This window comes from Strigops habroptila, chromosome 5 (assembly GCF_004027225.2).
Source record: "Strigops habroptila isolate Jane chromosome 5, bStrHab1.2.pri, whole genome shotgun sequence".
Taxonomy (NCBI): Eukaryota; Metazoa; Chordata; class Aves; order Psittaciformes; family Psittacidae; genus Strigops; species Strigops habroptila.
Window position 1 is genome coordinate 41,654,342 of NC_044281.2, and position 15,567 is coordinate 41,669,908.

A 15,567-nucleotide genomic window follows, 5' to 3' on the forward strand; every position below is an offset into this window, starting at 1 on the left:
GAAAGCAATGATTTTAAGTGAACAGCTTGACCAGTAAGCATTACTTCAACAACGTTTCAATATTATGAGTGACACAAACCCCATGGTTGGCAAATATGCATCGTTTACTAGTCAGCCATCCATCTTCATTCCGCTCCAGCTCAATGCCTACTTGAATGCTCATAATTCTGTGGACAGCTTAAGGTTTTACTCTGGATGATGGAATTACTTGATTGTCTCTTAATCCCCAAAGGAGGAAGTCTATGAAATGGTGTCTTTTTTGAAAGCAGATAACAAAAGGTTTTTATCTCAGAATAATTTGCGAATTGACAGGTCTTAGAATATTTGACTGGAAAACATATCTTCTCTGCAAAATTGTCATTTCAAGGATTACAATTAATCTTACAATCCTGGAAATCACAGAGTTCACAAAATCAACATCTTCATTCTCCTATAAAAGTTACAAAACCCTATTATTGTTATATTAAAATATTAATCTTTGACAAGTCTGAGTAACTGTCAGGCATAGTACCGAATTCAGTTCAACAGTAGAGATAAAAGCCAAGAGTTTGAGGTGTTCAACCCAGCAACCACTGTTTAATCCTTAATGCTGGAGTTTAATTCCAACCTTCATCAGTCTCACTGTGTAGGAGTACAGCTCTGTGAAGAAGAGGATCATGGTGAGATGGTCACCTTCAGATTAGGGAGATGAGGGACATGCTCTCCCAGCTGGACATAAAACTTTGATGCTAGCACCAAGACAGCTATGAAGATGGAAGCACAAGAGGGACCAGGGTAACTATAACATATCAAATAGGGCATACAGAAGGTGATGGTGAAAACAACTACAATGAGCTCTATTTTCACTAGTAAAGATCAAAAATAAGGGGCTTTTAAAAAAGAAAAACATTGGGGTTTAAAACTGTAGTTTCTGTTAAAATTGAAGCGAAATGAAGACAATTTTTCAGCTGGAACCTTGCCAGTTACATGCAAGGACTTTAACAAGGTCAGCTAAACTGAAAAATTAATCTAAAAATACAAGGTATATGAAATCCATGTTATAGTCATATACCAACAAATGGGTCATTTGACAGTGAATGTCATGGTAAAAACAAAAGTCACACTCTGCTGCACTAGTCAAACTTAACGAACATGCCAATTAACCCTAGGGAGGTAGCTTTTCCCTGTAAGAGCCAATACCGGAGGCTAGTGTTCCTGCCTTCTTATTTAGCAAGCTTTTACAAAATTTCTAAAATGAAGCATTGTACCCCGTGCAGAGCTACACACCTGGACTCAATTTACATTAAAAACAAGTTGAGAAAAGTTCTAGTATGCATATGCAGCAGTCAACAACACTCGGACATCATATTGCCTGCAGTACACGCACAGGTCCAAGCACTGAGACAGTTCCACAGATTATGTAAGTATAATGGCAAGTATCTTCTCCTTACCACAGCATGTTAAATGTACAAAACATTCTTACAAATAGTCTTAGCTCCTTACTACTCAGGCCCCTTTGTATCACTGTCTGAAATGAACGGCTGTTCTACCAAATAAAGTATCGCTGAACTGCCTCTTACCATTTTGACTGGGTTCTCCTTGCTCCGATCCTTTCCTCAGTGGTAGAGCTGCCTCACCTGGCACTCTAGGACTTTCCACATACTTGGGCTTCCTGATCGGACCTGCAATGGGAATGAGCTGAGTGTAACTAATTTTTTCCAGATGGACCACAAGTTTCAGACGTACAGTGTCTACCCTCTGCAAAATAAGAAGAGGAATTACTTTTACATACACAGCTGCTACTGTAAAGATGAGGAAGCTGCTGCACTTCCACTCTTGTGAGAAAAACACTCTTCAGGCGTTTTGGAATGCAAAACCTGCTGGAAAACAAACCCAATCTGCTTGCCTGAAAAGGTTTCCTGTATATATGAAGTGAGTAACTTTTTCAAGTTCAAACTCAGACCACTTTCAACGGGCATCCTTGGATCAGAGCTTTTATTTTCCATTATAACAGGAAAATAATTTTATTATCAGCATCTTTGAAGCCAGGAGAGAAAGACTACCAGCAGACAGCTTGCAACAATAAGACACAAATTAAAACCAAAGAAGCTTTATATTACAGTGACACTGACACATGCCCTGATCATAAGGAATGGTGAAGACAAGTTTAAAAAACCAAAAGAAAACATTGGTGGCTACTAATGGTTTCATTTAATAGCAGTTTAATGTTCACATACATACTAAGTTCAAACATACCACCTTCATTTTTTTGAAGAATTAAGAAGAATTAATAGGATAAATTCACACACACACACTTCTAAAAAATTAGTTCGATTAACTCTTTACTCTCACTTTTAGCTTCATGATTTGGTTTCAGGCTGTTTATGTCCCTATTCTTTGCTAAATATGGTTTAGTAGCAACCACAGAAAATGTAAACTACACAATTAGCGTAACAAAAGCGAGCGGTGCTGCCCTCTAAAGGTTTAGCAGAAAAAGTATAAGGGTACTACTGAATCAAAACCTTGAGCTACAAACACAGGGTGAAATTCAGCAACAAATAGTACAGGCAGCTACACTGCATACACTGATGAACAGCATGTCATAAACCTCAAACTCCACCATATATTTACTCACATGCAAGACTTCTCTATCAATAAAAGCATTTGCAAGCTAAGAGTTTTGGAAAGTTACACACTGGAAAGCTAAAGAAGTGTAAATGGCATGGGGAATGGAAACTTCATCATTAGTGGTATTGAAAACTCAAGCCCAAATTTTTGTGATAAATTTTTCTTAAGACAATCCCAATTTTTGTCATGTGTGCAACAAAGCCACTTGAAACTTTCAAAGTTTTAGTGAGCTTAAGGTGTGATGGGCAATTCCAGTATTTCATCCAGAAGAACCTTATTATTAGCTAGAAGTGCCTAGAAACACAGTTAGCTGCTGGGCTTAACAAAGTATGAAAACAGAGGTATTTCTGTGAATTTCCCCATCTTTGGCAACACAGTAATTTTTCCCTTCTTATTTAAATACGACCTCTTGTTAAATTAAAGAGCTACAATCTCAGGTTCTCTCTGTCATTTAACATCATTATAAGAGTAGGAAAGAAAGTTTCCTCACTTGCAAATATGTCCAACATGCTGCAGCCAAATTATTTTTAAATATGTACACTAGGCCACGGTGACAAAGCACAAGAGAAAACCATACTACTGGCAGCATTCCACTTTTGCATCTTGCATGTTTATATATTACTCTTGTTCATCGTAATAATAAAATCAGAGCCTCAAATGCAAACATGCAGAACTTGGCATATTTCATGTAAAACATTTCTTGTGCTACTACTTGTGGTCACATTTATTTATTTATTTCCATCAAAGAACCTCAAAGCTGAATTCTGTCAAATTCAAATGGGAGAAGCTGAAATGCTAGAACTCAGCTCAAATACTGTATTATATCTTAGCTCTTGGTCATATGGTTTAGTTAGGCAACCCTGCGACGAGCAGGGAGTTGGACTTGATTATCTGTTCAAATTTGAGATATTCTGTGATTCTAAGAAGACAGAGAAGGTACTGGAAACTCATACCGAACAACAAAAAGAAGAAAAAACCTTGAATACAAGTGCTTACTAAATGAGCCCCATTTGTTCCCATCAAACTAAAAGAAGCCAGAGTAGTAGAAAAATATTAATGTAAGTGTAATTCAGCAGCATTTAAGCTCTACAGAAGGAATCTTGGACAGTTTGAAATACCAGTTGTCAGGACTACTGCCCTCTCTGGTGAACCTCTTCCAGATCCTGGAATGCGAGGTTTCCCCACAAACTTTCCTTTCACCCAACCATTCCAAACCGTCCTTACAGGATCAGGTCCCGCCCCAAGCTGTTCCGTCATAGCCGTACTTCCTCACATAATCACAGTGCAACTTGATTCCCCCAGCCAGGCTCGGTTTCTCTTACTTCCCTACTCCTCTCCCCTGAGGAAGGTCTTCTCCCCTTGCTTTCCTACTGTATCCCTCTCTCACTTTCCCAGAACATTTCACACTGCAGTTTAAGTTCAGCAGAAAAGACACCAGACCTTCTCACAGCACGATCTTGGTCTTCATCAGAAGCATCTAAATTGTATTAAAAATCTCAAGTGCTAATAATTATCAACACTATGCTATACATGCCTTGTTTCCCAGATCCTTCACCTCACCAAATGCATTAGTTTCCAAGTTACGCATTTTGTTTACAACCCAGAATTAGAACTACTTTCAGAAGTCTTTATTAAAAGCACTTACCAAAAAGAAAGTTTAAAGCTACGGTGACTTCATCTTCAAGTCATGCCAGTCTTTGGCTTTCAAAAAGCATTCCTTTTAGACCCTTTATTTAGTCGAATTTATGATAGACTTAAAAACAAAATAAAATCCCAAGATCTCAGCCATATGTCTTCCCTGGTCAGACTGGTTAAGTTTGAACTGACATGCTGTTAAGCAACTGAAGCTCTAGAATCAAGATGTGTTTCCAAGCTCAATCTTTCATCAGTAATAAGCCCATACTGAAAGCACATGCTGAATTCTATTACTAATTATTTCTTATACCTCTCAGTAATAAACTACTGACAAGGCTAACTTGTCAGTAGGCTACTACCTTGTTACAGCTGTGTATCTTTTTTTTTAAGCAGAAAACAATGAATAGAAGTACAGCAGGCAAAACCACCAAGCCTTTGAAGCAGCAGAGGTACAACGCTGCTGCAGAACATGGATTTTCTTATTACAAAACTTTGCAATTTTCAAGTTTTTTCACTTCCCAACTCTGCACATTGCAGAACTAGTGCCTGGTGGTGGAAGGTCTTTTGCTAACAGTTTAGCTTACAGTTAATGAGAAATAAAATGGCAGCAGGCCAGGAAATGCTGACATCCAGGATGCAAGTCCCAGTTACTTCCGTGTCCACAGTGTAACTGTGGAATGCCAGAACTCCGGATCTGAGCACTAACCAGTGCCTCCAAAGAAAGATGGAGCAGAAGCCAGGAAGCTCCAAGAAAGCTAGAGGCACTTGTGTATGACCCAAGGGCAGCTCGCAGCATGCCTCTGGAGCAATAGCTTAGCTACACTGCTGAGCATATGACCTTCATGGCCCATCCCTGCCTCTAAACTGAGCTGCTGGTACACCAGCTGAATGAATTTAGTCCTTCCTCCCATCAGGACGTCCTGGATCAGGAATGCTTCCACAAGAAAGCAGCTGTGCTCAGTCACCCGCTGCTGACAGTATCTCTTTTTCTCTGCCCTGGGAAGTCTATCCACTGAAGGAAGACAGGGCATTTTACACGCTCCTATCAAGGAACACCACAGTAACATTTACATAGCGCATGTGTAAAATAAGGAAAATATCCTCCAAGCCCAAGTTTTATCACACTGTTTTGTGCACTTGAGTATCATTGGTAAAGATGACAAAATTGTGGGTATAGTTTTTAAACTTCCCCAACTTAATCATTACAATCACAGTAGTATACTGATATCTGGTTAGAGAATCACCAAGTCAGCACAAAACAAATATTAATGAAAATTGTGTCCTAAGGGTTCATAAGCCCACACTGTGATTTCACAGGCTTATGCTTATTTTTAACCAATGTATCTTCATGAGTTTTGCCTCCTACAATCTTAAAGGAACCTTTAAATAGTAATGGTTTTGATGGAAGCATTTAATATTCATAACGTAGCTTACACTGGTTTCACATAAAACTCAAACTGATAGAAAAAGGGCTTTTAAATTACAGTTTATAGCGTTTCAATCCCTTAAGCTTATAGAATGACACATTAGATATTGTTTCATTGAGAAATCATGCATTTTTAAAAAGGAGCAAAAAAAATATACTTTTATGTAGGAACTATAATACCATGAATAAAGTGCCAGACTGAAAAGCTGATTTAAAAAATATAACCTTTTCAGTTAAGAAAAAAATTATAACAAGCATAATTCTCTCATTTCCTAAGGACACCAAGCTAAAAAAAAAAAAAAAAAAAAAAAAACAAAAACCAAAAAAAAAAACCCAACAGAGAAAGGGCCTTAGTTATCAAGCTATTAAGCAAGATCTTTTCTTCCGAAAAAAGTTCACAAACGTATCAAGTAGAAGTGTAAGTTTCAGGACACAAAAGAGTTCTAGCAGATAAAAGTAGAAGGCTACTGGTAAATTCCCAAATAACTGTAAAAGTAACTTTTCACTATTTCTCAAGCCAACATTTGTCAATCATGACCATGCCCCAGTGTACCTCTACAGCTACTAGGTCTTTCAGTATACAGAAGCTAACTGCATTCACACATGCTACTGCAGCATTTGACAAGCGATGACTTCTAAATAGTTTTACACTGAGATTTCAAGAAAACAATGAAGGATAGAGCTGGCACCTTTCCTTAAGTTAAATATACAAATATAACCAAAGGTACAGTTTTCAAAACAAAGGGGGTGAATGTCCCATTAAACAATGACAACAAAAATACATCCTCAATAACAACAAAAGAACAGTCTTAAAATAGAATAGGCTATAATGTATGGGAATTAGGGAAAAAATGACCAGAAGACCTCAAAACAACAAACAACAGAACAGGCACAAACTGAGCCTCAGACCTAGTGGGTAAATGCCTCGCTGTGCTGCTGCCTTGCTAAGTGCTACTCTGCCACCGCAGCCCTTCAGGTCTTACTTTCCTCCCTCCCACCAGTAGCAAAAGGAGGACTTACCTCTGTCTCTCCTTTGAAAGTACTTGCAGCAGCTGGATAAAACATAACTAGCTTGCCAGTTATTCTTAGTATGTGGTGTGCAAGTTACACGCTGCAAACAGCTCCAGTAGGCTGGCTTCCCTCCTCCTAACTGCCAATATATAACTTAGGGCTGCACTTCAGGCTTTCAACTTCTTCTCACTTTTCCTGTCTGCAATCTCACTAGCTAACAAAGTAAACCCCATTAGGGGTGCACTGAAGAGAGACTGCAGGACACATGCTAAGCTAACTATACCACACCACCCTCAATAAGGCCGTTTTCTTGTCTTCAAATAGCATCCTTCTGCTTGGCTCAAAATTCAAGGGCACGCCAAAGTTCTCCGAGACATCTCACACTTTGTTTATTAAAAAACACAGTATATTTAGGCTATGACACTTGCAATCATATAAAGTGTCCCATTCATCCTTTTGGCAGTCTCTAAAAACTACATTGATTTCTTGTTCATTTTCGTGAGTACTTTGAGGCAGAGGTCTGCTTTTAAAGTCAAGTTGCAATTCTCCCCTTTTTGGCCTCAGACTCTCCAGGGCAACATACTGCCCTGTCACACTGCAGCTGGCCTAGAGAAGTGTTGCCTGCTACACCACAGCCTGTACCTTCTGCCTCAGGTACAACCTGGTTCTACAGGAGCACAGAGGCATTTCCTCATGGGACCTACCTGTTCTTTCAGATCTCCACCTAAAAGTGCAATATGGGAATATGGTGATAACCTCATTTCTTAGCTAAGAAATACTGGGCAGGGAATGTAAGTCATACATGAACACAGGTTTATATCTCTACCTAGAGCCTGTAAGATGATTAAATTTTTTACACTAAAAGATAGCTTAGTTACCAACTACCACCAAAGGCTGCTCTTTTAATGCTGTTTCATAACAAATATATGGGGCATTGGACCTAGTGAAAGCAGCTAAAAATACATTCCGTTGAAACAAAAATCACATTCTTTAAGGCGACAATAGTCCAAATCGGTCATTTGTAAGCACAAGTATAATTAGATATGACAAAGCTGAACAAAAAGCAACCATTCCAGAAGAACCAGAGCAACATGTAGCAGTCATGTAAAAACAGATCAGAATGGAAATATCTTCAGGAGGTATTTTTAACACTCACACTTCAAGCTGTGGAAGAGACCCCGTACTGAATTTTCTTCCTCACAAACTACTGTAGAAGTGACCTACAGTACTTGCAAATTTGGTGCACAACATCGCAGTAACTAGGAAAATTCATAGTAAGTTTATTTCCATGCACCAATCTAGAATAGGAGACATGAATTATACCATGGATGAAAAAGGACCCATTTAAAGATGAAATGTATCTGCACAATGGAAGCTCTTTTCCCAAAGCGTAAGATGACTGAATCAGGTCTGATAAAAGGTTCATCTGGAACAGTACTTCATCAGCAGCAAAGCCAGAGAAGAATCTAAGTTAGGCAAAAACGTACTTCCCTGGTCCACTTTTTGTGACTTGTGTTAAGTGGCTTATCATTTCCCAAGTCGTAAGTGGTCACTTTCTATTTAAGAGTGCTAGACGGATTTTCCTTTCAAGAATTTATCCCCGCCTTCTTTTAACAATCTGCAGCATCCACAAATTAATCCAGCACTGCATGAAACAGTAATTATACTGTCTCCTTTTCCCTAAAATTGTCTTTCTTCCAAGCAGAAAAATACCAGTTGAATCTAAATGATTTCAGAGCCATTCCACACCTTTAGTCACTCCTGCAGCCCTTCTCTAGCTTTAGTGTACATTTTTCAAGTTGGTATCACCAGAGCTACCCCAGTATCTTCCTGGAGTAGATGAACTTCAGATTTATAGAATTCTATAATGACACTTTGTTGTTGTTGTTTATGATCTATTGCTTTCCCAATTTTTAATGCTTTTTTGATTGCAGAAGAGCTGACTTTCCAAGAAATTACTGTAGCTTGTGTTTTGAACCAGCTTTCCTTCCCATCAGCATTAAATATTTGACTATGTGTCTGTACTGACAGATTGCCCAACCCACATGCAGGACCTTCCACTCAGACAGCCTACTGCATGCAGGAGAAGCTGCTTCCCCACGTTCTCAAGATCAATGCATAAAACTGAAGCCTTAGGTGAAACCAGTTCTCTTACTTAGTCTAGTCTCAAGTATCAGGTATGCTGATTAACTTGTTCATTAATAAAAAGTTTTAATTCAAGTTTAATTTAAAAACTAACTAGAAGTTCTACTGCACATTTATGGAAGACTCTTCCAGCAGTCCTCTTTGGCACTGAGTGATGTCTTTAAAAGGAAAGCTGCCTCCTTCTCTGTTCGAGTATGATGGTATCAATAATTTAAATCAGTAAACATTTGCTCCAAGGGCAGCAGCAGTATCTTTCATTCACACCTTAAACTCCAACAACCAACTTTTTTGAATCTCCTTTATAAATCAGTATTTTCATTCTTTTATCTGACCCTCCTAAATCAGCATATAATCAACTTTTACCCCTTTAAGAACATAAATATTGATTTAGTTGCATACCTGTAAGATTACCAGTCCAAGCAATGCTCATTCTAGGTTTACGAGTATAAGAAATTCAACTTACTGTGACAGTTTATAATTTACTGCTCCCCTTCCCAGAGTTGTCCTGCTGACAACTTTTTCCTTGTTCTGTTTGTTTCTGCTCTTTTATCCACCTCCTCCTCAATGAACTATTTCATTAAGGAAGCTTTTGACTCCAAATGAACCAATCACTTCAGTTCTGCCAATAATTTTAGGCTCCTTGGTAATTTAAGATATAGTTTCTCTCTTCCCTCCTTTTATAGTTAGAGTTGAGGACTGAACCAGGGCCAGAAACACTGGTACTCTTCCAAGCTCTTCTCACAAACAAAAAGCTCCTCCTATGCAAATAATTAAAGCATAATGTCACTCATAGCAGATTGTGCAAACGGGATGGTGCAGCTTTCCATGTTCCAGTGAAGAAGTTCAGCCTGCTCTCCAGTGGTTTTGCCTCCCTATGTGTTAGGAGGTTCTAGTGGCTGACCTACTTTCAGATGGTGGGCAAAAAGCAGCTATGACCACACACGCTGCAGCAAAGATGCCCTCTCAGTTGCGCACATGAGTCACCATGCCTCTCTACTGCAATAGGAACAATAAAACAGCTAACACTGCTAACACAGTGGTCTCCTAGTATATGAGGACTCATCAGCTCGGTCTCAGGCCTGAATCCCTATCTGGAGGGGTAGCGGATGAGAGGAAGGAAATGGAATGTGGGGTGCCAGAGATCAGGATAGCAGTTTCAAAGAAACACCAAAACCAGAAAGTCCTGTGTTTGCCCAGGACCAGCAATTTCCAAACCTGTTCTGAACAGATACCTTTAACTCACTAATCAGTAAGGTACCAAAGTGCTTTTCTTAGCAAGATGAGTCCAAACCTGAGAAGTGATAATTACATTATTCACAGAACAAACATGCCTAGCATGGAATAAATCGTCTTAGTCTAAACAGACAGAACGAAAACACCATGCTTCCCACAGCACGTCTGTGGCTAATTCACGCTGGCAAAAGCATTCTATTCCCTGAGACATCTAGAGTAGAAAACTACACAGAGGTATACAACATTCACAGGGAAGCATCCTGGAAGGTAAAATAACCTTCAAAATTAGCAAATGCTCATACAAGTAAGAACATGCCTGACAGGAAGGGGGTGGGGAAAAATTACTTTTCCATTATTTAAAATCATAAATTAAACAGTTAATCAGCTTGGATTAATACATTGCCTGAATGTAAATTTACAAACTGGCCTTATATTTTTGTTTGTTGTTGCTAGTTTTCATACGGTACTACTGCTACATGATATAAAATTTCCTAAGATGTTCAAAATGTTTGCAATACCTTTTGCTTAACAAGATACAATCAAAGAATTAGTCTTCTTTCAAGCACCGTCTATCTATGTGTGCGTAACATTCAAAAAAGATAGAAAATTAAATACAAAACATACTTCCAACATTAACTAAATCACTTTTGGTGGAAATAAAATGCTGGTTTTTAACAGTTTCATGTGATGGGTAACCAGAATGTGAGTGTATGATGCGATTATAAAAGGAAAAAGTTTGCTCAAGTCCTACTCAAAATGCCGACACATTTTAAAGAAATTAAAATGGATTAGACTAATTCTGTGAAAGAATTTCAATGTCAATACCAGTTATACAAAAACACAAAACATTTTACAGCACATTTCTTACTGCAGATTGTTCTTCCAGGCTTCATTTTAAAATTATTTGACCAGGAAAAGCGATTTTTATTCACTTGCATAATTAAGTAGGTATCTTAAATCAGCAAATATAGATGCAGGACTAGATAGGCAGATTTGCTAGAAAAGTAGAAATCTACTGAGTACAAAGCCCTCAAATACAGATGTTTTCATGAACATTAGTGCAAGCAACTACTGGCTAACTACAAGTTTAATTTTTGAATTCATAACTCTAAAACATACTGTCAGAAAAAACTGTTCTGAATTTACTAAATAACATTTTAAACTAAAACATATCAAAAATAATACAATTCAGACTCTATAAAAAATTATTAAAAAATCTTAATTAAAACCCGAGTAGCATGTAGTGAATATACTCTTTAATCATTACCACTGAGTACACATACAGTATATTGCTTCAGTCTACTAGACATTAAATAGAATTTTATCTCAAAGAAATAAGTTATATAAGGTGATACCTTTGTATATATGAACATCAACATGCCTGGGTTATACAAACAGAATTACAGAAACAAAGGTATAACAAATGACTACATGTCAATGGACAATCTCTTCCTCTGCTCAATTACACAGTTTCAAAAACTTGAAAAAATCTTAATGGTATGATTTACATTGAGAAATACATCTCTAAGTAGTTTCTTTGTCTTCACCTGTTAACTGAGAGGACTAAAATTAGAATTTTATTCTACCACTACTCAGATAATTTCATTACTACATCTTAACTTCAGAACCCCATGTTCATTTTCTGTGCAATCCTTTCTTCCTACATTCACCATATCCTGAAAAATCTTTAACTTGCTATTTGTAAGCTACTAAACCAGAGTGCTTTGAAATCAGTACGTTAGTATACTCTCTTTTTATTACTCCCGCCCCAGATGCTAGACAAGTAATTTATATTAAGTCATCTTCTATCAGGTATATTTTGTTGAAAGTCAAAGAAATAGAGAATGTTTCCAAGAGAAACAGCAACCTACACTCTGCTTATAAAAATGCATGTCACTGAACTAAATCATGGAGTGGGAAGGTTATACCTCATGTACTCAAATGTACCTAGAATGCAGTTAAGTTTTCCCAACAGTAACAAAACTAAGAGTTAAATCCTGACCTCCTCTTAAATCTTTGGCAAAATCCCATTTCCTTCTCCATTATAAGGACTTCTCCCTACCTTTTAAAATTGTTTAGTATGATAGTCAGTTGCAGTAAGAGACAAACAATAAAATACCATTCAGTGGCTCAAAATTTTTCAATGAACTGTCAAAACCAACCCCAAATTATTTAAGCATGAAAGTAAGAGTATTAAATTTTGAAAGGAAAAAAACATAAAATTGACAGGCAACTTAAACCAAGAATACTTGTTACAAATTGTATTTACTATCCTGTGGCAATTCTCTGAGCAACATTTTTCTTTAACTTTATGTAAAATGGGCCATTAACCAAGACATTTCTCAGTGCTGACAAAAACCAACTTTCAACACTTTTTGTTCCTAGACCTTATAAACTTTACAACAAAGAACCCAAAACTGTTGAGTGTCTCCACAAGTAATAGGAATATGGACAATTTCACCTGACACTCAAGCTCTGACCTGGATGAACCCAAGTGATGTTAGCGTGTTGGAATGATTTATATGTGCAGAATGCTGATAAAAGGGAACCAGATGGAGCACCTTATTTAGCAAAGCTCACACATAAGTATGCAGTCATTACTAAGGACCCAACCACTGAAAATTAAGTTTCTTGTCACAACTTCAGCAGCAACTTACCTATTAATACATCTACGTTTGCAGATATGAGTAAAATAAATGTACTGTATAAGCCACAAACAACACTCTTATAGTCACTAACATATGCATAAAAAAAGGTTTTTGCAGTTGTCTTCTATCTAACTGCTGTACTAATAATAAATAACCAGTTTTAAACATGTTCAGACATTTCCATACAAGTATTCGTGAAACCAGCTAGAATAATTCTTTGCCATATGAAATAATATATTCTATTTGATCACCAAATCCCTGGGAACACGCAAAAAGCATTCACTGCTTTTGTTCTTATTGCAAAAGATGAACATGATATTACTGTGTTACTTAAATATAAATTGCACCAAAACCTGAGTTTAAGTGCCATGGGGGTGTTAGTTGCTCATCAGCTTCATTTTACCTGGAGACTTTTTGTTTGATCTTGACTGCATCAAATAGGACTGGCGTGGCAGCAGAGGTGAAGATGGCAGTGACATTGAGACTCCTTTAGCCAAGTTCATTCTATAAGTGTCCTCGGAGACTGGCTGATTGCCAATGGGAAAATCTGTATTGTGGCCAGATGTTGCTATAACCTGCAAGGCATTTTCTGGGCTGGAGTCACCTGCTAAAAATAAAATTTTGTCATCCATTATGTGATATATCAAAATAAAAAACAGAGAGTTGCATTGAAATACAAGTATTTAACATAGGAAAATGTATTTGCCAGCAACAATTCAGTGTGACTCATCTCACTTTGCACCCTCCACTGCAGAATCCAGAAAAAATTAAATACACAAGCATGCAAGATTTTGTTTTACTGTAATAGAGGCAGCAAGGTGGAAGAAGAACCTCACTTTCAGCAAACTAAGCACTTTTCAGATTTCATCCTTAGAGGTAAAACCGAGTTTCCTATTAAAATAAAAGTATTTCTGCAGCTGAAAATTTATTTTAGGATCACTGTGATACCCTGAAAGTCAAGACCACTTGAAAATAATTTAATTTATTAAAGGAGCAATTTAGCTGGGTTACCCATTACACACAATCAAAAGGTGGATCACTAAAAGGTGCACTCACAGATGGCCAGCCTAAGCTTTATTTTTCTGGGGGTTTTTTGGTTGTTGTTTTTTTTTTTTTAAACTGAGGATCCAGTTATGTGCAATTTAACAGCAACAGTGATTTTTTTTTAGTCTAAGGAAAAAACAAGCTATTGGTTCTCAATGTACTAAGTGGCACATCAAAACAGGGAAATACACTCAAAACAGTAATTTCTTGCTGGTGCAGAAAATGCAATTTCAGCTAAATCAAGAATACATTTTCAAAACAATGGAGAAATATATTGCTCACAGGAATACAAGTCAAAGACAGCAGGAATACAAGTCAAAAGTGCCAGGTTTTTCCTAATCAGATGACAGAAACAGAGCTGAAATACAAAGGTTAACAACTAAATACAGCCTGGTTTAATACTCAAATTAAGATATTGCTCAATTATTTACATGAACTACTGTTGAACCAGTATGACCAAAGATAAAAAATAGCAAAACAAAATTGATGCAAAGAGGAAAGAGAATGCCAGAAAATTTTTTAGACAAGTCCATGTGCAATAATGAGCATGGTTATGTACTGAAATGCAAAGTACAACTAGAAGGACAGACAAACAAAGGAGAAGTACTGTCTTTTCAGATGTGAATCCCTCACACCATGTTCATTTTCTTGCACTAAGGAAACACTTCGGATAAATGTGGCTCTACGAGACATATTTCATGTTCATTTTACTGTCATTCAATTGTTGCCTTCAATTTTTAACAGCTGTTCTCCTACCAGATGCCACTACTGGCAGCACTAACTGCATTCAGCGAACTTCCACACTGTGTCAGAGGGAAGAAAAAAAACAACCCAAGCCTAACCTGAATAAAAATATTTTTGTCTATTTAACTACAGCTCTTTTTTCTTAGAGGTATGCATGGAAGGTAAGAAAACCAAACATGCTTAAATGTTCAAGTCTACCTCTCTGTTTCCAAAGGTGCATATATTTATGACTACTTGGGGTTTTTCCAAGCCATACTTGTTTCCTCACAAGAACCACACTGGAGGGCTACATATGACAAATGGCCTTGAAGAATGATATGCTAGATTCAAACTTCTCTTAACATTCCATAACCATAAAACTTACTTTCTTATTCCTCTGAAACCAACTAAACCACCACCTTCCAAAAGTCCTCCTCTCCGTTCAAACAAAATTCAAAGTAATAGGTAATGATTTTAAGGAAGCAACTCTAGTTTCATGAAGTCAAGATGGAAATCAAAAACTAAGTAATTATAACTTTACCTTCTCTTTTGAAGTCCATTGCAATTATTATAGGTGTGTAACTATTGGTTTAAAAATCAATATTTTAGCAAGCTAGCTGTAACAAACCATTCTTAAGTAGAACTACATTCTAAGTATGTATTTAGAAGAAAAAGACTAATTCTTTTAGACTCTATAATCACATAGATGAGATTTTTTTGAAAGACCAAGATATCTAAATTACTGAGTTCCCATTCACTTTTAGTGGAAATGCAGAGCCTAAAAATTTTCTTCCTCAGTTCTTTTAGAAATTAAACTTTCACAGTAGCTGTTTTTAAACACAGGTTTAACATTCAGTATATTATTATTTACTATTCAACATAGTACATGTGGGTTTGCTTCGTAAATTGTTGAAAACCACAGAGATACTCCATTTTTCCCTTTGAATGTAAGTATAAAGCCAGGAAGCAGCACGGTAATGCAACAAACTACAATTAGAAAACACTAGCATTCTTGTTAGAGTTTCTTAGTAGATACGTTGCTGTTGGAACTTGGAAATTGTGTAAGTATTGCAACTGGAATGTTAGTGAGGGGGT

At 37.1% G+C, this 15,567-nt stretch overlaps 1 protein-coding gene across 10 annotated transcripts in view; it reads right to left on the reverse strand.

Moving 5' to 3' along the window:
• Positions 1–15,567, reverse strand: part of TANC1 (tetratricopeptide repeat, ankyrin repeat and coiled-coil containing 1) — an 85,934-nt gene that overhangs the window by 36,588 nt on the left and 33,779 nt on the right. For 8 of the 10 annotated variants that reach the window (XM_030487620.1, XM_030487616.1, XM_030487615.1 and 5 more), the window contains exons 3-4: positions 13,109–13,312; positions 1,560–1,661 (exon numbers count right to left, since the gene is read on the reverse strand). In XM_030487620.1, the coding sequence (XP_030343480.1) occupies positions 1,560–1,661; positions 13,109–13,312 (306 nt within the window). The remainder of the gene's footprint in view (positions 1–1,559; positions 1,662–13,108; positions 13,313–15,567) is intronic. The other 2 variants (XM_030487611.1, XM_030487617.1) reach the window with 2 other exon arrangements.